This window comes from Hypoxylon fragiforme (genome assembly GCF_022984875.1).
Source record: "Hypoxylon fragiforme strain CBS 206.31 chromosome Unknown GGS25scaffold_1, whole genome shotgun sequence".
In the NCBI taxonomy this organism is placed as follows: Eukaryota; Fungi; Ascomycota; class Sordariomycetes; order Xylariales; family Hypoxylaceae; genus Hypoxylon; species Hypoxylon fragiforme.
The window spans coordinates 755,110-775,853 of NW_026054756.1; the positions used below are offsets into that span (position 1 = coordinate 755,110).

The window sequence follows — 20,744 nt, forward strand, 5'->3', positions numbered from 1 at the left end:
GGTCCCCCAATGGGACGCTTCCCCCCTCCTAGCACTTCCCGTCCCCGTCTCCGCGAAGGCACATCTTCACGGTCCAAGTCTAGCGTTCGAGATACTTCACCATTCGACTACCAATATGTACACCCTGACCAACGCAAGGCGTCGGATACTTCACTGCGGTCCGCATCTCGAGCTAAGGACCCCTTCCAATACCAGACAGAGGGTCCCCGCGCGGCATACGCCGACAACGGCCCCACCAATTCATCCGATGCAGCAGGCTACGGCTCCGTATCTCGCCGACCCATCCCCCACACCGTCCGGAGTACTTCGCGGCGGCACGGCGCCAGGGAAGTGCGCAACGAGGCAGACCACGAAGACGAAACAACAAGCGACGACGGCGGCGCAGCCGGCGAACGGATAGGAAGGGGCGGCGACCGCGAGGATAACATCCTCGCTGACCGCGCCTCCCACTCCCCCGAACACGAACGCCCCAAGTCCAAGAAATCTTCCTCGCACACTCAACCCCCCACTACTACTACCTCTGCTGCCGCGAAGCGGAAATCATCGGGTGCCGCTGCTGGGAAAAGGCAGCAACAGCAACAGCAACAACAACGGAAGGGAAAATAAGACGAGGTAGAACACACAAGACAGGCAGGCCTCGGAAGTAGTAGAGCAAATGAAGAGAAAAAAGTAGTATTGTCGTGGTTTTTATAGTAGTCGTTTCCGGCCCATCTTTAATTGATAAGCATTATTGTATTATACCTATACGCTATTGATGATGATGTGCTTGACTGTCGAGTAATTGATTGGTACCTGCTGGGTAGGTATCGTGGGAGTGAATGGTTATTGTAATGTGATGTGATGTGATGTGATGTGATGACCAGTAATATGTGGCTAACGTTGCCGCTTCCTGTCCATGTTGTTGGCATGGCATGTATGGCGGGCTCAGTTGCTACAACATCGTGACGATTCCAAGTTATTAATGTGTTCATTCACACTTAGCTAGCACGCGAGTATGAGGTAAGATGTAGATATTGGTTGAAATGTGGTATTTTATCTCTTTTCTCTGTTTTTCTCTCGTCTCTCGTCTCTCCTCTTTAATGCTCAAGTCTAAACTTAAACTACGAAGGGTATCATATCGTACCGACTCTTCGCCCCAAATGGGCCCATACCTAACCTCGGCACATATATTTTCTTCAAGACATCAACAATCGCAGCCCAACTTCCAATTTTATACCAAGCAGCCTCATAGCTACCTAACCTGCGTGCCTACGCATGGCATGCGTGGGCTGGTATAGGTGGATATCTTATAAGGAACAAAGGAACAAAAATATGAAGGAATGAATCAGAATAAAAGAAAAGAAGAGAAAGAGTACCCCAGGTATCAAGAACGCCGCCATCCATCCGTATCTCGTTATTGCTGTTGCATAGTGTCCGTTATTCAAGTGTCGTTAAACCTTCCCACCCATCAACATCCAAATTATGTACGTTCGGCTACCAGCCTAAGCCCCATTACCCACTGAAACAAAGGTACCCGGGGAAGGTAAGTAAATTATGAAAAGAAATCACGAATGCCGTCGAGGAAGCCGCCGCCGCCGCCATGGCTCTCTCTATGATATTCGCTCCTGCGTTCCCACTGGTAATCACCATCGCGGCCCCTCTCTACGGAGAGGGACTCATTGTGGCCGAGGCCACCGGCCATACGAACGGCCTCGTTCATAAGACCGATGCTATCTCCGGAGCCGGCACGTGCAGCAACACCGAGCATACGTTCAATGGAGGGTGGCAGGCGCAGGCCAAAGCGGGCAAGCAGGGCGGTCAGGGCACCGCCGGTGATGAGCGGCATGATGACTAGCATGAAGACCTTAAGGGGGTGGCGCTTGGCGTAGTACATGAGGTCGCGTAAGAGGCGCTTCAGCTTCTTGAGGGTGCGCTGCAGGAAGGATGAGCGCGGCTGTCGGCGGTAATAGGAGTTGGAACGGCCTTTGGGCAGTAAGAAAACCTGATGTTAGCGTGCATTCTACTCATGGGGACGATATAGTGTTACAGCCTAAACGGCGCTTCTTGACCTTAGGTACCGATATATAAATATATATATCATGTACGATGACTCGACTAATGAGTGGGTCGGAAGCGCCCGTACGCACGCATGTATACTAACACGCACAAAAGGGAAAATGTGAAGAGGATTAGGGAAATTAAGGCTTACCGAAGCTGAAGAAACTCCGAGTGCTGTTGTTACCCAGACCGAACAAGGAGCCCCGCGAAGAATTTGCCTTGTTGTAGTGACTGCCGCTGCTGTGACCGTGACCGTTGGCGTGACTGTCCGAGCCGAAGAAGGACGATATACCTGATTGGCGCTTGCTGCTGCGGCGGGAGCGAGAGGAGTCCCGCGACTTGGGCATTCTGGCATGGGCAGAACGCGACCTACGTGTCGAGCCCGAAACGACAGATTCGCCTTCCCAATCAAAGATGCCCATGGCTGTGATGGATTTTGGTGATGTATATAAATAAATATATTATAAATGTTGTTGCATATGTAATATAAAAGATTGGTAAGACTGAATTGTCTCACTCAAGTTTGGTTCGAGTAACAGACTTGAAAATGTGTGTTCCGGAGTTCGAGTCTCACAGAATTTGCATAGAGAGAGAAGCGATCGTGTTTAGTTACCGCGGCGGGGCAGGCAGGTAACAGACGCAGAGGACGAGGCGTGCTCTTGATCACAGCTACTAAAGTATGTACTACTTTGTATGTAGCGATGTTTTAGGGTCTTAGCAGATCAAGGATCTTCGTGAACCTGACGATCTGTTATATTTCCCTAGTGTAGGTTGGACGATCGGAGTATTTCTATCGTGTATACAAAAAGGTACGATGCAAGCAATGAGATTTAGTGAGGAACGCACCAGCCAGTCTGCGAACAATTTTGGTGAACAATCCACTATGGCGGAACCGTGAAGCTTAATAAATCAAATGGGGAGAAAATTTAGAAAAGCTTACGAAGACATCGTGAGCTGAAGATGGCGAATGAGAGACTGAGGATCGACCGTTCACCGACAATTCAAGTGGCTGGGCTTGCCGGGGGATATGCCCCCCTGAAAAGATCGTCCTACTTTAAAACTTGCCCCCCAAAACTTGCAGCCCTTGCAGCTCTTTGCAGGACTTGGAATGCTTAAGGCTAAAGGTCTGGAACTGTCGTTGCTGTTGTTATGTTTAGTAACCTTTGTCAACATTTGGTTCCGAGATGAACTTGTGGGACAACTAATGCAGACATATGTGGACTGTAACGGTAGGAAGCTGAAATGGGTAACACATTGTGGGATGAAGGTGGGAAAGGTGGGAAAGGTGGGAAAGGTGGGAAAGGTGGACAACAATGAACAAGGTGGACAAGATGGACAGGGGGGACAGGGTGGGATTGAGAAAAAATTAAGCCACGGTGGCTTTAACATGAACTGTTAAGATGGTTCCAGCTATGTAAAGCCACATCTATGACGTTCCTTATTGGCCCCTCTACCTAGTTGAGTACTAGGTATCCTAGTTATCCCCAATAACCCTGCGTTCTGCGTTCTGCGTTCTGCGTTATCCTCTAAAGCTCCATACCTACATACATAGTACCTACATAATAGCTCCATTACTCCATCGCTACCTGATTCAGTTGACCATGAGTTGTCCTTGCAGACCGACATCGTGCCTATTATACCTATTCTTTCTTTCCTATTAACTGGATTCCCCTTCAACAGCTTTACCTCGTACGAGCTTGACTACCTTATTCAAACATGGCGGATAGAGGTCCTCCCAACTATTGTGCGTTGTCAACCCATCAACCCAACTCCCACCTGGTTCTGCTTAGTTGTGTTTAGCATAACCCCACTAATCACATGTAATGAATCGTAGATAGGATCCTAGAGGTCTCAGAGACAGCAACTACACAGCAAATCCGAGATGCCTATAAGCGGTGAGTCATCACTATTTCCTTATTTCTTTACACGCAGAGCGCTTTCTTGCTGACGAAGTTACTCTCTTTCCTTCCTTCCTATAGGGCAGCGCTCAAAACCCACCCTGACAGGGTCACTGCTGATTCGCCTGATCGCGCTGCTCGGACTCGCAAGTTCCAGCTTGTGAACGACGCCTACTATACGCTGTCAAACCCGGATAGACGGCGCGAGTATGATGGCCAGCGTAGGATGTATGCCGGAAGGCGTAGTGGTAGAAAGTACGCGGATCCGTTCGAAGAGGCTTCGGCTGCCGACCCTGAAGAGTCTGTGCCCACCGGTAATGGTACAGGAGGAGCACAAAACGCGTACTCATGGGCGTGGAATTTCTTCACAGGAGGCAACACCAGGTCACAGCCAAACGCACAGCGAGAGCGACAGCAAGCTGAGGATGCTCAGTTCGGTGACGCGTTTGAGGAAATGCTGCGTGAAGAGGGACTCGCCGAAGATGGCAGCAATACCCCCACGTCCAAGTTTTGGAGCATTATGGGTGCAGCAAGCGGCGGCGTGCTAGGGTTCATCGTGGCTAATATGCCAGGTGCTGTGGCAGGCGCTATGGCCGGTAATCGATTAGGCGCAGTCAGAGACACTAAAGGAAAAAGTGTGTACGAAGTCTTCCAAGACTTGCCACAGAATGACCGAGCGAGGTTACTGGCGCAGCTAGCTACGAGGGTCTTTAGCCATGCTGTTGGGATTTAATGACTTGGGCTTAGATTACTGTTATCTCCCTCTTTTGGTTGGGTTGACATACGACGGGAAACGCCAATATTATGAACCATGCTTGTTATTGACGATGGATGCGAGGAGTTAAGGGTATAGACACTTACGAAATAGGCATTGAGAGTACAGGTAGGGTTATTAGATCCTATTGAATGGAATATACTAGCTTCGACGAAATAGGGGAGGCGACTCGATCTTTGACGGTCCAGGCTTCAATATGATGGGGATACTTATCAAAGAATATCATGACGGACAATCTTCCTCTAGACATACATACATAGCCGATCTCAACTAGTGTAGGTTCATTGACATAAACTTTTTGGCGTAGCTAAAGTCATGACCGTGCCTGTTTTGTGGCTGTTATGATACCAAAATTTTCGTGAATATTCTAGAAAACTTCAATGTCATTCATCAAAATGTTGTAGATTTCATGATTCCTATACTATGTATTTACATATCTAAGCTGGATATGATAATATACTTAGGTATGTACATATCTGTCAATGCTTAAAGCCTTAAATGCTACTACTAGCAGTACCTAACTAACTACACTAAAGATTACACGGCGCTATTCCACTTGTGATTTGTGGAGACCTTTCCCTGTACCTGACAGGGATTCCCGTCTCCCCCACCATCATCGCTCTTCTTCGAATTCAACTCTTCAGATTTCTCTACTTCTGACGTTACACCCAAATATCAACACCTTTCAACATTACCTCGTATCCTTTACCTGGTAAGCAAAATGGCGAAGCCGATAGAGATTGTGTCGCCAGAGCAATTTAGTGAGGTGCTGAAAAGCTCGCGAATTGTTGTTGCAGACTGTAAGTACCCCAATTTCATATATTCCTCTACCTGTTATGCCCCGCCATTGCCATTGTGGTAATCTTCGCGACGCCAGACTGACAAATATATCCTTGCGCAGTCTACGCAGAATGGTGCGGCCCATGCAAGCAAATCGCCCCCTTTTACGAACAGCTCTCGAGATCTCTCTCCCGCCCAAAAGTTGCAACATTTGTCAAGGTCAACACCGAGAACGAAGGAGCCAAGCTGGTCACCGCTGAGTACGCCGTCACACATCTGCCTACATTTGTCATCTTCCGCGATGGTGAGGTTGTAGAGAAAGTTAAGGGTGCCAACCCGAAACAACTTCAGACCGTCCTTGAGAAGCTGAGTGGTGATATCGAGAACGTTGCACAGGGCGACAGTTCCGGAGCTAGTTCAGGAGGTATCGCCTGGCGAGGAGCCGATCTACCACGAGGCTATATTGACGTCTCGGGCACCATCGACGTACGCGGATTAGAACTACTGAATGTTGACGAGAGCCAGTTCTCTGTCCGGACTCTCTTCGACAAGAGCAAGCCCTCAGCATTATCCAAGGACAAGGCCTCGAGTACCGAGAAGGATTGGGTAGAGAGTGACACGGACGAGCAGCTATTGCTCTTTACTCCATTCAACTCGGCCGTCAAGCTCCATACTTTACAAGTAATTACCCAATTCCCTACTAATTACTACGCATGAAGCTAATAGAGATGTGATAGATCTCCTCCTTGCCACCCACAGACGAGGATGACGACGACGTGCCGATGAGACCCAAGACTATCAAGCTCTTCACGAACCGACCCCACAATCTTGGCTTCGACGAGGCAGAAGATATCGACTCGACCCAGACCATTGAGATTAGCGAGAGTGACTGGAACTCTAACGGCACCGCTAACCTGAGCTTGCGATTCGTCCGATTCCAGAACGTCACAAGCCTAATCATCTTTGTTGTGGATGGTGATGGTGATGGCGACAAGGTTCGCATAGACCGAATAAGACTGATTGGCGAGTCTGGCGGAAAAAGAGAAATGGGCAAGCTCGAAAAGATCGGTGATGCGCCAGGCGAATAGACTGTACCTATTAGGTTGCAATCGTTTAGCAAGCAGTCGCGATTATGATTATGGACAATGAGGGCAATGAATCAATAACAATGATCAGTTCGAGACGCTTCACGGCCACGGCCGGAGCTATATAGAGGTTATGAATTGACATACACCTTGCTGACTGCAAGAAATTCTTTTTTAAATTCTCGTCTTAATCTGCTACACTGGCGCTTCTACCGCGAGCAGCAAACCTAGTTAAATTTCAGGTACTGCATCTTCATCACGGTTATTCGTAGGTACTTGAAAATCTTTAATGCAGTAGATCCTATTGCTCATTGAATCGCAACGTGGCTGGAACATCAAGTATGCTACATGTGGTATTATCGAGCCAGGGATGTGATCAAATAGGCTCATACACATATAGTTACGCTGCTTGTATTTGTACGTATCTTACCATCGCGTTTATCATAGGAATCAACAGCATCAATAACCTCTTGGTAAATACAGAGATGCCGTACCCAGCAAGTAAGAGCATATAAAACAGTAGTAGTCACATCAATTTACGTAGGGGGTTGGATATGTCCAGCAACCTCACCGCGGCTCGAAAAAGCATCAAGGGCTTCGTAAATCGAACCGACATAAGAGGTGAGGTCGCCGGCTTGCAATTTTAATTACTCTGGGGCATGACTGACGCTGTGATATCCATGGGAATTCCACTGAAGGAAGAAAGGATCCTAGCAACACGGGTAATGTTCTGTCATGCCAGCCGCACAAAGAAAAAAAAAGAAGAGAAAAAGACAAACGAAAAATTGTCGCATCGCGTTCGAGTTTTATGCTGTTTCTGCTAGCGTATGCGACAGCTGGCTGATCTAATCTCCAGCTGACAACGGGGCTGTAGGCTGAGATTACAGATGTATCATTTTGTGGGTCGGGGTTTCCTTGATGGATTATCGGGATTATCAGTTTCGCTGAAGAGATAGCCCGAGCCGGATTTTTATATTAATGGATTTTTTATTTTATTTTTTCAGAAAAAAGGTCGGCGATAAAAAAACAGACTGTTGGACCGTGCCAGTGAAGTTTGATTTAAGCGTCGCATGAGATCCCTGGAAGGTTTTGAATTTTATCCGAGCCTTTTGAAATCTTCCGACGTTTCATCTATTTTCAAGTTATTTTCTCTTTTTTCCTTTTCAAGTTGTTTCTAACTTGGACATGGACATCCCAACAAGGTCTGACTGTCCACCTAGTCGGTTTTTTAACCTTGAAAAGAACTTGGAAGGCCTAGAAACATGCCATCCCTCTTTATACCAACATCGGGACCATGTCGATGTTAATATACCCATCCACTTGGAGTCCTTCCTTACCGAAATAGATGGGTTCTATTTTTGTCGCTCCTCCATTCCCATGTCATCCCCATGCCATGCCATGCCATGCCATCCCATTCCACCCATTCCCTCCCGTTCAGGATGCGCGGCATAATACACCACATACATGCCTTACCTACCTAAGACTTAAGTAGACTTACGTGTACTTCGTCTATCACCTACCTACATCCATCATGACCCATGGATATGATAGTCTGGTAGGTACTATAATACCTAGCATATAACTAATACCTAGCATATAGCTAATACCTAATAGTATTGAATGATATTCCGAAGGAACCTTTTTATTGAACTATTTACATAGTACCTAGTATTGGCAGACTAGGTACGTTTATAGTTCCATTGAGAAGCCTTTCTAGGTCTCCAGATCTCCTAAATAGACTCCTAAACCTCCTAGGTCTCATACCTAGATACCTACCAGGCCTAGTAACCTTGGAACTAATAAACTAATAAACTAATACAGCTCGGCTTTTTACTATTCTCGCCATATTCTCTACTTCTTACTCCTCATGCAACGTCACGCAGCAGACTGTCCCATCAGCACGGGGCTTGAATTAAATACGTCGTCAGAGGGCCACCACACACGGTAGTAGCGCTAGAAAACCCCCCCTTAAGGCGACGTCAGCTGCTCTAGCCTCTGTCTTGAATATGAAGGTCTGCTGCGTGATACCTGCACGTGTGCCACAGCGGCAGGGGTTGCAACTATTGCACTGTTGCACTGTTGTATTGTATTTTACAGTTGCACGAGAGAAAGGCGAACCAGCATTGGAAAACTATCCAAGCAGTCCAAGGTGGCATGCAGCATTAATATGGGAACTTAATTGTTCCATTTATAGACCAATTCCGACCGTCGCATGCTACGACTCCCCCATTCGTCTAAACAGCCTCCCCATCATGCTCTCATGCAGCCCACGGCAGCCCATGGCAGTCCATGTAAGCTCTATCTAATATCTATAGTGCATACTTGTCTTGAAACTTTTGACTCTTTTTATCGTAACAGTGCTATCGACCCAGCCCGGAGCATCTCTCACATACCTAGTAGGATCTCCCACGCAACGCTTCAGCTTCCCTTTTCAGAAGTTCAGATGTTGCTTCACTACTTATACGTACAAAGTACCTACCTACCCACGACAGCCCCAGGTAGCATGTCAGCAACTCAGCACACTATGACTGGCTCACCCCTACGTCTGTTTCTGGAAGGTTTCTACTGTTTGACTGCCCCCCTGAGCGATGCTGTTAGGTCATCGCTCCTAATATTGCCTCGCAGGCCCGTTACATACCCGCATGACAAACTAAACTACATCACTTAGGCTGCACCCCCAACCCTTTTCGCCCGACTAAGGGAAACAAGTGGCTTGCAAGCCACTCCTTTCCGTTGGCGGATTCGCTGTCTCTAGTAGATATTCTGGAGACGCCGGCCCCATGTGATCAGACATAAAGGCATTTCTAGCTACACACTGCACCCTAACCTGTCGGTTCTTAATGCCATGAATATCTTACATCATTTCCCGCCGCTTAGCTCCTCCGTAGTCTTGCCGGTCGTTGATTTCGCTCTTTTTAAATCCCCATTCCTCTTGGATCAGCTCGTTTGCTTATTTTCTCACTATTGTTGAACATATTCTTTTCCAATTTTGCAACGTATTCAGTGGCAAGGCCAAGAATGAACGTGGCGTAGCGCTGTGGCCATTGAAGCTGTACTTATTTATCAAGGCGATTCCCAACATCAACCTGTTATTTCACGTTGTCGACATCCAACGCCAGGAACCTGGCCTATCTGTCGCTCTGTTACAAGACCCGCGAAACACGATATAGGGAAGCTCAACCAACTATTAATCTGGTTTGCAGGAACTTGGTGTTGGAAAGAGAAGGAGGCCCTAGGCCTCGCGGCTAGTATATTTAAACAGCTGTTCAGAACATCCTCCCAAGTCTCTGAACGACTGGATTTCTTGTAGGGTTATACTAGTAAAGTAAATTTATTTCGTTACTTTTGTTCTCGGCAAGCCCGAACCAAACTGAAAAGTACCTACTTGGCTAGCTAGTAGGCACATTATTTGAAGGTGAAGAAGAGTTGGAAACGCGGGACGTATCGTTATTGTTCCACGTTTGGGACATTGAACGAGGATATTGAGAGAGATAAACGGCAACGAATTTTACGATGGCCGAACAACCGCTTTGCTTTCCGCAATTTACCAAGCTACCCTTGGAACTGCGAGATATGATATGGGGATACGCACTCCCTGAGCCTAGAGTCTTCGAGGTCCTGGATTCTCCGACCTCTATACCATCGACATCTTCGCCCTCGGGGCGGCTGATGTTCGCAGATATCCGGAACGAACCCCCACCCTCCATAGCGCGGGTCTGTCGCGATGCTCGGCAGGCTGTACTGCGTCGCTATAAACCGATCGCCCTTTCTGGGACAGTCAAACACCTGGACTTGTGTCGGGATATCATCTTGCTAGATTCCTATCTACAAGTAAAGAGGCTTTTGAAAGTGGTGCGCCTTCTAAGTCAGATCGAGCCTATCCGCCGGAGCGTGACTAGGCTGGCCCTCGGCACATCTTGGGGTCTACACACGGGGCTGCACCTACGGATGTTCCACCGCACCGTGCAAACCAAGCGCAACATGGCGCGGTTCCTCGAGTACGTGTCGAAGTTTTGCCAGCTCGAGACCATCATCCTGGTCGTGTACCAGCGCTCAGCCTTCAATGTCCGGCAGCGGTGCTGCCCGCACAACCAACACCACCACCACTATCACCATCACCACCAGCAACAGCGCCTGCCCTGGCGCCACTACGACCTCTACGAGCCCTACCACTTCAACTTCAACGTCAACTTCAACTTCGACAACTACTGGTCGCGCCGCCCCTACCAGAGCAAGCTCGTCCGCTACGACCCCGTCGACGACCGCACCGAGATGGAGAAGATGCAGCCGCCGCTACCGCTAGCCCGCCACACTAAGCAGTGTATCCACGACCCCCAGCCCCGCGGCTACCAGGTGCATGATCTCAAGGGCACTTTTGAGAGCTGGCTGCAGAAGTTCGCGGAGGACGAGACGCTGGGGCCGACGCTCAAGGTACCCGGCTTGGAGACCGCGACGCTGACTTGGATTTATACCGGCGTGAGGAATGGAAGTCTCTATTAAGAAAAGAATTAAGAGGGGAGAGGAGGGAGTTATGGATTATGGTTATTACATGGAAGGGGAGGGGATCGGGATAGACGGCGCGGCAAATAACTACATTATAGCTGGAGGCGTTCACGCCGGCATGGAATACCTACCTTATCATGTATCTCATCGGAGGCGTTGGAAGCGTTCACCATACTGCTTTTGTTGGTATTGTATATACTGTTGTAATTTTATTTGCATAGAATACTAACTTTACTTGAAGGTTACCTGCTGGTACTTACTTTGCTCAGGTATCTATCTATCTACTAACCTGGTAACATCATCGCTAACCTAGGTACCTACCTACCTACTTTCTTACATGCTTGCTTTCCTGCTGACTTACATACTTCAACACTCCGTAACGCCCATCCACTGCCTCTTCTAACCTGGTACCGAATCTGCTGCGTGCGCACGGAACCGCATCCGGCATATCCACCCCTTTTTCTTTTTCTTCTTCCTTACGTATATTTCCCTCTTTTTTTTTTTTTTTTTTTTTTTTCATCTGCAACTGTTCCTGGCCCGCAGTGCAGGGAATCGGCAGTGGGATATGCATAGTGACATTTTAGGGTACTTGTATGCAGCATCTCGATTTTGGGAAGATGGAGGGGAGGGTCCACAATGGATGGGTCTGCGTTTGGATTAAGCAAGGGGAAAAAAGGGCGAAAGGGGAAAACGAAGAAGTTTGTGATAGGGAGAGAAGACGATGGGGGGGTTGAGGTAGACAGCGCTATATGTAGGTAGGTAGGTAGGTATATCATGTGCTGGGCTTCCTCTCGTTATTTCTAGAGTATGTGTAGGTAGGTAGGTAGCTGTTAGTTATAAGCCACCGTGTTTGTTGGCGTAGGCGCTGGGTGTAGATTCGTTTGCCATCGATGGCTTTGCGTTGGTTATGTAGGGCGGGAAGTGGGCGGCGGGTGCAAACTTTGCGGCGGCTTTCGAATGAGTCCACTCTCTTGCATACTAGATAGGAATATGGAAGGTATGTAGATGGGGAACGTAGGTGGGAGGTAGAGAGTTGGGTCTTGATCGAGGGGGGATTGTAGGTAGGTACCTAACTGCAGACACTTGGCTTGCATGGTGGTGGATATATTGGCCTGTATGAAGGAATCAAGGAAATAAGGTAGAGGAAGTTAGGAATATATTTCTGTTGGCTTTGGGGGCATTTGAAGGTGTTAGGTGTTTGATGAAGGGATAGGGGATGGCTTGTGGAATCACTGGATGTTCGAGTCTCTACCTCACCAACGCTGAACTAGTTTCCAAGCATCGGGCCTCTACGTGTAGAGAGTATCAAAAATGAGTATAAGTGATTTATATACTATCGCGTGGTATTTACACCATCGACTACCTACCTACCGACATATATCACCCTACTTAGGTGTTCATGTATGTTGAAATACCTCCAGTGCCTTCAGTGCAGTCTCCCATCCTTTTCCGCGCCTGCTATGTACCTAAATGGCTTCCTCCCAAACTCTCTCCAAAACCCTTATCCATTTCCAAGCCCCTTTATACCCAGCGAGTCCAAAGCCCATCGACCAAACGCTCACACACATACGCTCCCATCATCACCTACCTCACCTACTCCTCCCACACATACTCCTGGCTCACGACCCCCTGAACCTGCTTCCTCAGCGCAAACCCATAGTCCCCCGCATTCGGCGTGCGCAGCAGCGTATGTATATGAAACTTGGCCGGCTCACTATTCGCCAAAAAGACGCCCGAGTGGTGGTCGAACTCAACCAGCACCACAGGACTCTGTATGCGGTAGTAGAACGGATCATGCTCGCCGTGGCCGCCGATCCACGAGAAGTACGTCTCCTTGAACCACTCCTCGCAGTCCTGGAGTTTGAGCTCGCGCGCGCGCGCGGGGAGGTACAGGAGGTACTCGTTGAGGATCTGTTTCACGAGCGCCTGCTGCGCGGGCCCCAGTGCCGAGACGACGACGCCCTCGTACGGCACGACGCGGTTGTCGCGGTACGCGCCGCACAAGTGCCGCTGATCGTCATGATTCCAGCGGCCCTTCGGCATCGCCGGGTCCTTCATCTCCCTGTACACCGTCGCCGTCTTCTTCTCCCCCTCGCTTAAGCTCTGCATAAGCTCCAGCCCCAGCCTCTCCTCCTCGTGCAGGATGCGCGTCCCCTTCCACGGGCCCGCGTCGATGGTGTTCGGCTCCGCGCCCGTGAACCACGGGCTTATCACGATCTGCCCTTTGTGCAGGAACACGCTGAGACACAGGTGATGCCCGTAGAAGCTGAACCCCCACGGGCGGTCGGCGACCGGCGTCCCGAACAGCACGAAGTTATAGCTGTGCTGGTTCATCACCCTCGGCGCGTTGACCAGCTCTCCGAGGAAATGGTTGATGCGCATCGCCGCCAGCGCCTTCGCGTAGCCCTCGGGGCTCAGCGTCTTCTCCAGCAGCCCCAGCACGCTCTCCCTCTGCGCGGGCGCCAGCTCCTCGAGCCGGACCCCCTTGTCGCTGAGCAGGAACTCCGGGTTCGACCAGGAGCGCCACTCGGGGGAGTCGATGTGGAGCAGCGTGCGCACGGCCTGCGCGGGGGACAGCAGCGCGATGACGTGCTGCGCGGCGGCGGCGATGAGCGCCGCGGGGACGCCCTCGTCGCGCAGCGGGAAGAGGGGGGAGGGCGGCGCGCGCACGATGCCGTCGCTGGTCACGCCGCGGAAGGGCTCCTCGAACAGCTTGCGCCAGTGCACGTACAGGCCGTACAGCCAGGGCGGGCGGTGGTGCTCGAGCAGCTCGCGCGAGTGGCCCTTGGCGTCGTTTTGCGCGATCGCCTGGAACCGCGGCGTGGACAGGTCGGGGAGGTACTTGCGGAAGTCCGCGTGCTGCTGCTGTTGCTCCTCTGCTGGGCCCGCCATTATTGGTTGGTCGTTCAAGGTGTAATACCTAGGATAGCAAAATCTTTCTTGACTGAGCTACCCAAATCTCCTCGTGATACCCTCGTTTCTGTTTGCGAGGCACTAAGTCAGATACGAGGTCTTAAAGTAGGTAGGTACGTAGGTAGTAAGTAGCTAATGATGGTGAGCTACTAGCCGGATCTTGTAAACGTACCGCTTGATTCCTTAGAGCAAAAAAATCCTGACGGGTCAAATTTCCACCCAAGCTATACGCGGCTGACCTGAATAGTAGTCACGTTGACCTACATGTAGGTAGCTACCTACTGGGTAGAAGGTAGGGATGAGGTATGTAAGGTAGACAAGGTAATAGTATAGTAGGTTATCGGGGGGCCATCGGGTGGAAGCATCGAACCGTTCGTCAGATCGAACGCGCGGTGGAGCCGAACGCGGGGAAATAAATCGGCTCTTCTATAGAACCAAACTAACTAACAGTACACTTATTCGGCATCACCATTTCCCCGTATCGAGTATAGCGAGTGTACCTATATGTAGATAGGCACCCAGGTAGGCATGTAAACCGCCTGCCTATGTATGTACTTATATACTAGTAGTATATACTTAGTATTGAAGACAAGACTAAACTACCTTATGCAGTACCTAATCTACTAGAATAGGGGTTGGTTAAACGTATTTTTTTCCTTTTTTTTTTCTGCTTTATTTATTTCTCTTTTAAAAAAGGAGTAGCGAAAAAGGCCGCCGCGAGCGGTTTCCATCTCTCATCTCATTTACCCTCCATCATCTTAATTATCTAGTAGTAAGTTGGCAGCAAGTACCTAAGGTGAGTGGTAGCCCTAAGCAATAAGAGCACCGCTTGGTGTCTGTGCCTACAGATACAGCTCTAATGGCTTTATGGCTCTCCCCCAACATGCACACTACTTCAACTGTTACTACTAGTACTTTATGCGGATTCCAATGCAAAGCCTCCTATTAATACGCCGCCATTTTGCTTGCCTTTCACAATAGAAACACCGAAGTTTATGCAATGCAATCCTTTTCTGTGCCTTCGTCCTTCATACCCACGGCTTTCTCTTTGAACGATGCGTTTGCGCCTCCTCAATGCCTTCGGTGCTTATTCCACTGGCACGGGGTTATGTAATGTACAATGGCCCGAGATGTTTATCTCCTGCCTCCGAAATTTTGGGTTGGGCGCATGTAAAAATTGGTATTCGTATATCTGACATCATCTCTTTCGCGTATCTTTGCCCTTTTTGTTCTTATTCTTCTTTTTGTCCTTGGGAAGATCCAACGCCGTTCCTTCGAGCTGCTTGCTCATGGTCGCAAGCATGTACTCGTCTATGTTATGCATCTTTTCGCCCCATGCATTCTTCTCAACACTCTCGAGAGCTTTGTCCACATCCACGTCCGCCGATTCGGAATATAGGCCAAGGTTTGACTTTCCAGCACCTGGTGCGAGAGAGCCATCCTGCGTCATAGGTGTGCCTTGTCTGGCACTTGAGGCTCCAGATGCATTTGCTGTGACTGGCTTTTCAGCAAAGTCAGCTTCGTCTTCCTGGATCTCCTTCTCTGCCACGTGAGCGGCGTCAACATCTTCGCGATCTTCAGCTTGCTCAAGAACTCTGCCGACCGTCCGTTGGTCGCTGTTCTCAACCCCGCCAAGCACACGGTCCATGGCATTGCCAACTACATCAGCCTCATCTGGGGTGCTGCCAATAACATCACGCACAGAGAGCTTATTGAAGTAGTCGGTTGTAAAGCCACCTTCTTGAATCACGACATCATCCAGCATCTGCTTCTGACTTGCTTTACGCAGAATATTTGCCTCAATGGTGTGTTCGCTCACGAGACGATAAATGTGAACATCTCTCGTCTGACCAATTCGGTGACATCGATCTTGACATTGCTTGTCCATCGCGGGGTTCCAGTCTTGATCGTAGAAGATGACCGTGTCTGCTCCAGTCAGATTGATGCCTAAACCTCCCGATCGTGTAGATAGAATGAAGCAGAGGATCCGATTATCGTGGTTGAAGCGGTCTGTTAGGATTTGTCGCTGTTCTACTTTGGTAGCACCATCAAGCCGTAGGTATTTGTGTCCATGGATGTTCAGGAACTGCTCGAGAATATCAAGCACTTTGGTCATTTGCGTGAATATTAAAGCCCGGTGGCCACCAGATTGTAGTTTGCGCAAAAGACGTTCAAGGGCCTGAAGCTTTCCACAGTCGTATTGGAGAAGTCTCCTATCTGGAAACTGGATGCTGAGTCTCATGCGGGCTTCATGCCATGGATCAAGTGGTGCTTCTTTGGGCATGAATGGAGCGCGGCGGACTGGAGCTGATAATTTGAGATTCGTCTCATCAAATGCCTCGATACCTTCTGGACCCAAGAGGAATCGATCATAATCTCGAGTAATAACGGCCGGCGTAACACACGCGAACTTGGAAATTGTACTCTTCCACGACGCAGCACGCTGGTTCAACGTAGGTACTATTGATCTCAGAGTGGGCGAGTCTTCTTCGAACCAACTCATAATCTTCCGTGGAACCTTTGGACGAGGCTTGTGAGGTCGTTCATTCACACCAAGAGTTAGCAAATCCGTCAGTTGTTTGCCATATATCGGCCGCTGTTGTCTTCTTAGTGCATTCAGGTAGACGCAATGTTGCAATTCCTCAAAACGGCCCCATCGTGCCGCGCTTTCTAGGTACACGATATTGGATTCCACTGTGGTAGGATCTAAACTGGTGTAAACGGACCGAGCTCGCGTTTTTTGGGCTTCCCGGAGCTCCATAAGCGCACGGTGAGAGCTCAGTTGCGAAATTCGTTCGCACATCGTTTTGGACAAGTTCTCATACTGCGTGGGGACGAGATTTAGGAAACTCAAGTTAATGGCATTCATAGGCTTCTGAGCAAGCAACTTGCCTCGGACGAGGCTCTCCGTTGCATTGTAGCCAGCTAGAACTGATCTGCGTTGTCGGAAGGAGGTCATGATGGGACGCTCCACGAAAAGATCAGGATGGTTGCACACTTTGCGTAGTTGCATCAAACAGTTGATCACCGAGATGTAATTTCCAGAAGAGAGAGCCTCCCGAGTATCCGTACGAGCTAGAAATCCATCGTACAACTCACGCTGCCTGCGTGATAGTCGGCAGAACTCGACGTGCTCGTACTTGGCCGGCATTTGCTTCTCAACGTCTGCTTTTAGTCGTCGCAAGAGATATGGCCGGAGTACCTTGTGTAGCTTGGCAATGATTGCACGTGCTTCATCGTCCATCTGTTCTCGGCCACTTTCCAAGATTTGAGATTCCGGTTTATGGAACCAGTCTTGGAACTCTGCCAGGTCTGCGAATCCGCCCACTCCATTTTCAGATGGCATTAAGAAGAACAACAGTGACCACAATTCAGTCAAATTGTTCTGCAATGGAGTGCCTGTGAGTAGGAGTCGCGCGCGTGTGTTGAATGTTAGCAACGTCTGCCAACGTTTGGACTTGAAGTTCTTGATGTTATGAGCTTCATCCAGTATCATATAATGCCATTGTCGCCGCTTGAAGACCTGCTGATCTTGTAGGACGATCTGATACGATGTGATGCATACATTCCACATGTCATCTGTCTTCCACCCTTGACGTTTGCGTTTGCGCTCGTCGATACTACCGTAGTAAGACAAGACCTTGAAACCCGGGCACCACTTCTTGAATTCCATTTCCCAGTTCAACATCACACTGGTGGGGACGATAACCAGATGGGGGCCCCATACTTCATGATAGCAAGCAAGATGAGCCAATAGGGCAATTGTTTGAATGGTTTTCCCCAGACCCATCTCATCTGCGAGAATACCATTCGTCTGGTTTCTGTATAAACCAGCAAGCCAATCCAAACCATAATGTTGGTATTCACGCAATGTACCTCGTAGTAAAAATGGAACTTCTGTCCTTGGCACTTGGTATTGGGGCGAGCTTGACCTGCTTGGAACAGACTTCACAACAGAGGAGATAGTATCAACATCCGAAGGTTTCGTATCAGACGTCCGAGGAGACTGACTTCGATCATGACTGGGAGGATTCGAAAGTGCATCCGTATCCGGGGTCGCTTGTGCTTGAACTGACGAGACCGTTGCGACTTCAACACTCTGTATTGCCAAGGCTGTCCCCTCGACTAGTGGTGCCGCTGTTGTTTTGGCGTCTCCGTTTACCTGTTCGACGGCATCAACCAGTTCCATCTCAACGTCCTGAGCTTGCAATGGTTCAGGCTCTGCAACCAGGACGTCCGGCTTAATAGCCATACTTGGCTTTTCTGATGGAGTAATCGTAGCAGATGCAGCATATGCTGGGCTCATAACCGCCCCATTTTGGAGAGAAGTCGTGATCGGACCCTCACCGGTGTGGCTCGTTACCTGTCTTGACGTTGATGGTACCTCATCTGATGTTGATGTTTTGCCATCCTCAACGGCCGTAATGGTATCAGGGACTACACCTTCTCCTTCTCCTCCTCCATTACACATATTATCCGGGGCGTCAGCCATCTCAATATCATGTTGAGCCGAAGAAGGCTCATCAGCCGCTGCATCTACTTTCATTTTCCGCAATTCTGATTTGCCGAAAAAGAGGCCAAGAAGACCAGAGGGTTCCTCCTCGCTCTCCGAGTCTTCATCCTCATTTTCAGACTGTCCACCATCTTCGTCACTGTCCATGTCTTCGTCGTCTGAGCCTAGGTCATCATCCATATCAATAGACTCATCACTCGTTTCACCTTGGTCTTCCAAATCTCCCAGGGGTTGGCCGTTTTCAACAAGGAGCTCGGGTATATTTGCATACTTCTGTCGTAGCTGGTCTTGTGTGAGACCCTCGTCTGAAATATTCGACTTTGCATCGTCGTCGTCATCAGAGGATGACATATTGTCCTCGTTATCGTCTTCGCGAAGACCTTCAATCGAGGTTGGATCATCTTCAGAAACCATGTCTTCATCTTCGTCGTCTGCCTCCTCGTCGGATTCCTCCAACTCTTCTTGGTCTTCATCAGAAACAGGTTCCGAGTCAAAATGCGCTCTACGAGCTTGCAGCTTGAGTTCTGACATATTCACAGCCTCGTTCAATGCAGCCTTGACACGCTTTTGTTCGGCAACCTCCCACTCTTCTAAACGTCGGCGGTTCACCTCGATCCTCACATTATCCCATGTCCCATTAATAGCCTTAATTACGGTCTTGTAACGACCAATCCAGGTGGCCCTTTCTTCGGCCTCGATTTGCTCGGCCGTCTTGGGTTGTCGGCGCAGCCATTCTTCACGGCAAGCCTCGGCCAATCGTTTAGCTGTAGCTTTGTGTCTCTGATGTTCCATCACCATGAGCTTTCGGAAGTTGGCCATTTGTTTAAGGAGATGGTCCATGTGTGCCCATTGTCGTGGAGGTTCCTCAGCAGATTCGGGGACATAGATCGTAGAGCGTTCTTCACAGAGCAATCCACCAGGCTCGGCCTCGGCCTCAATCCGCAGAATAACCTTAGCATCTTTCTCAGCTGTCTCTTGTGTGTATGGGTCTCCTTCATCAGCAAGATCAAGCCAGCCGCCATCTTTGACATCTATGATAGGCGCGCGCTCGACAAATTCACGGAAATCGGACGATATCTTAGCACGTGCAATCATCTGTCCTGGAAAGACGTTGAGTTGAGCTGGGTGGACGGTGGGGATTGCAGGTGCTCTTAGCCGTAGACGAATTTTAGTTGGGCGTAAGTTGGGGCTTTCGTCGGTAGGCTGATTAGGTGGACGTGTAGGGGTGTCGAACCCATCTCGAAGATTCCTACCGGTTCGTTGTGCTCTTGTTGATCGTCTTGGTGATGTTGTCTGAGGTGGGGGCGAAGCAGACTGCTTTCGAGTTCTTGGTGAGGGCTTGGGAACATTTGCCAAAGTTTTTCTAGTATTAGGCTTGGCACTCGGTGTAGGAGCTTTGGAGGATGTTCCCTTCCCTGTCAACGCGTGCTTTTGTGACCCATTTACGTGACCATTAGAGGTAGAACGGGTTTCTTTGGCAGGAGTAGACGTGTGAGCATTATGAAGAGCACCTCGAGTAAGTCTCTTAGTACTTGGTGGCTGTAACTCCAAGGGAATTTGGTTAGTGCGTCCGGACCTGCGTTTGCCATTTTCGGTGAATGTTGTGGGCCCTTCAGCCTCTATCTTCTTCCATGGAGGTGATTCAAGTTTAGGTCGGCGAGATGCGCTTTGAGGTGTTGTTTCACGAACTCGTCGACGTTTTGCAGGTCTTTCGTCAGCATGACCATTTTGGACGGGGGTCTCAACCGTAGATTCGTCGACTTCGATACCGTTAGGTTCAGTCTTTGTTGAGGACAATTGGTTTATTGTGGAATTTTGTAATTGTAATTCTTGATGAGATGGATTGTCTAAAGGCACGGTGGCATCTTGAGTAACCGGTTCGCAGAGTTCGTTTGTTGTATGATTTGAGTTGGGTAGAGTTGCAGTGTCGTGTGTAGGCGCAGACTCGGGCGACGCGGTAGCCGTCATAGCTGTCCAGGGGTGTCGAGAGAAGAGAAAGACACGGGTCTCGATGAGATGTGCATTTGGTGAGATAAAAAGTAGGTCTACAGATAGAGAATTACCAATGGATTATCATAGTGAAATTTCAACATGCACAGGGCATTGAGACGATAGTTGTGATGGAATCTGTGCAAGAATTGTCTTTCATCAGTGGTTTGGTGATGATTCAAAAATTTCGTCGGGTCTCCGCCTTGCCTTAGACAAGGAATAGCAGGCTTGGTCCAACTTTTTCCCCCCAG

The 20,744-nt window shown here is 49.3% G+C and overlaps 6 protein-coding genes across 6 annotated transcripts; 3 read left to right on the plus strand and 3 right to left on the minus strand.

Annotated features, from left to right (window-relative positions):
- Positions 1 to 1,516: 1,516 nt before the first annotated feature.
- On the minus strand, positions 1,517 to 2,700 carry GGS25DRAFT_10008 (uncharacterized protein). The gene is made up of 2 exons (XM_049255952.1): positions 2,189 to 2,700; positions 1,517 to 1,962 (listed from the first exon to the last, which is right to left on the minus strand). Exons 1-2 carry the CDS (start codon positions 2,457 to 2,459, stop codon positions 1,532 to 1,534), a joined length of 702 nt encoding a protein of 233 aa, XP_049121006.1. The 5' UTR covers positions 2,460 to 2,700; the 3' UTR covers positions 1,517 to 1,531.
- Positions 2,701 to 3,301: 601 nt separating this feature from the next.
- GGS25DRAFT_468392 (DnaJ-domain-containing protein) lies at positions 3,302 to 5,119 on the plus strand. The gene is made up of 3 exons (XM_049259060.1): positions 3,302 to 3,781; positions 3,872 to 3,932; positions 4,017 to 5,119. The coding sequence occupies exons 1-3, from the start codon at positions 3,754 to 3,756 to the stop codon at positions 4,666 to 4,668; spliced, it is 741 nt and encodes a 246-aa protein (XP_049121007.1). The 5' UTR covers positions 3,302 to 3,753; the 3' UTR covers positions 4,669 to 5,119.
- A 229-nt stretch (positions 5,120 to 5,348) lies between these two features.
- GGS25DRAFT_468394 (DUF1000-domain-containing protein) lies at positions 5,349 to 6,756 on the plus strand. The gene is made up of 3 exons (XM_049259061.1): positions 5,349 to 5,510; positions 5,612 to 6,171; positions 6,228 to 6,756. The coding sequence occupies exons 1-3, from the start codon at positions 5,432 to 5,434 to the stop codon at positions 6,576 to 6,578; spliced, it is 990 nt and encodes a 329-aa protein (XP_049121008.1). The 5' UTR covers positions 5,349 to 5,431; the 3' UTR covers positions 6,579 to 6,756.
- Positions 6,757 to 9,530: 2,774 nt separating this feature from the next.
- GGS25DRAFT_10156 (uncharacterized protein) lies at positions 9,531 to 11,371 on the plus strand. Its single transcript, XM_049255965.1, has one exon. The coding sequence runs from the start codon at positions 10,089 to 10,091 to the stop codon at positions 11,073 to 11,075; it is 987 nt and encodes a 328-aa protein (XP_049121009.1). The 5' UTR covers positions 9,531 to 10,088; the 3' UTR covers positions 11,076 to 11,371.
- Positions 11,372 to 12,390: 1,019 nt separating this feature from the next.
- On the minus strand, positions 12,391 to 14,547 carry GGS25DRAFT_468401 (uncharacterized protein). The gene is made up of 2 exons (XM_049259062.1): positions 14,164 to 14,547; positions 12,391 to 14,058 (listed from the first exon to the last, which is right to left on the minus strand). The coding sequence occupies exon 2, from the start codon at positions 13,968 to 13,970 to the stop codon at positions 12,672 to 12,674; it is 1,299 nt and encodes a 432-aa protein (XP_049121010.1). The 5' UTR covers positions 13,971 to 14,058; positions 14,164 to 14,547; the 3' UTR covers positions 12,391 to 12,671.
- Positions 14,548 to 14,554: 7 nt separating this feature from the next.
- On the minus strand, positions 14,555 to 20,731 carry GGS25DRAFT_468403 (SNF2 family domain-containing protein). The gene has a single exon (XM_049259063.1). It carries the CDS (start codon positions 20,470 to 20,472, stop codon positions 15,190 to 15,192), a length of 5,283 nt encoding a protein of 1,760 aa, XP_049121011.1. The 5' UTR covers positions 20,473 to 20,731; the 3' UTR covers positions 14,555 to 15,189.
- Between the last annotated feature and the right edge of the window lie 13 nt (positions 20,732 to 20,744).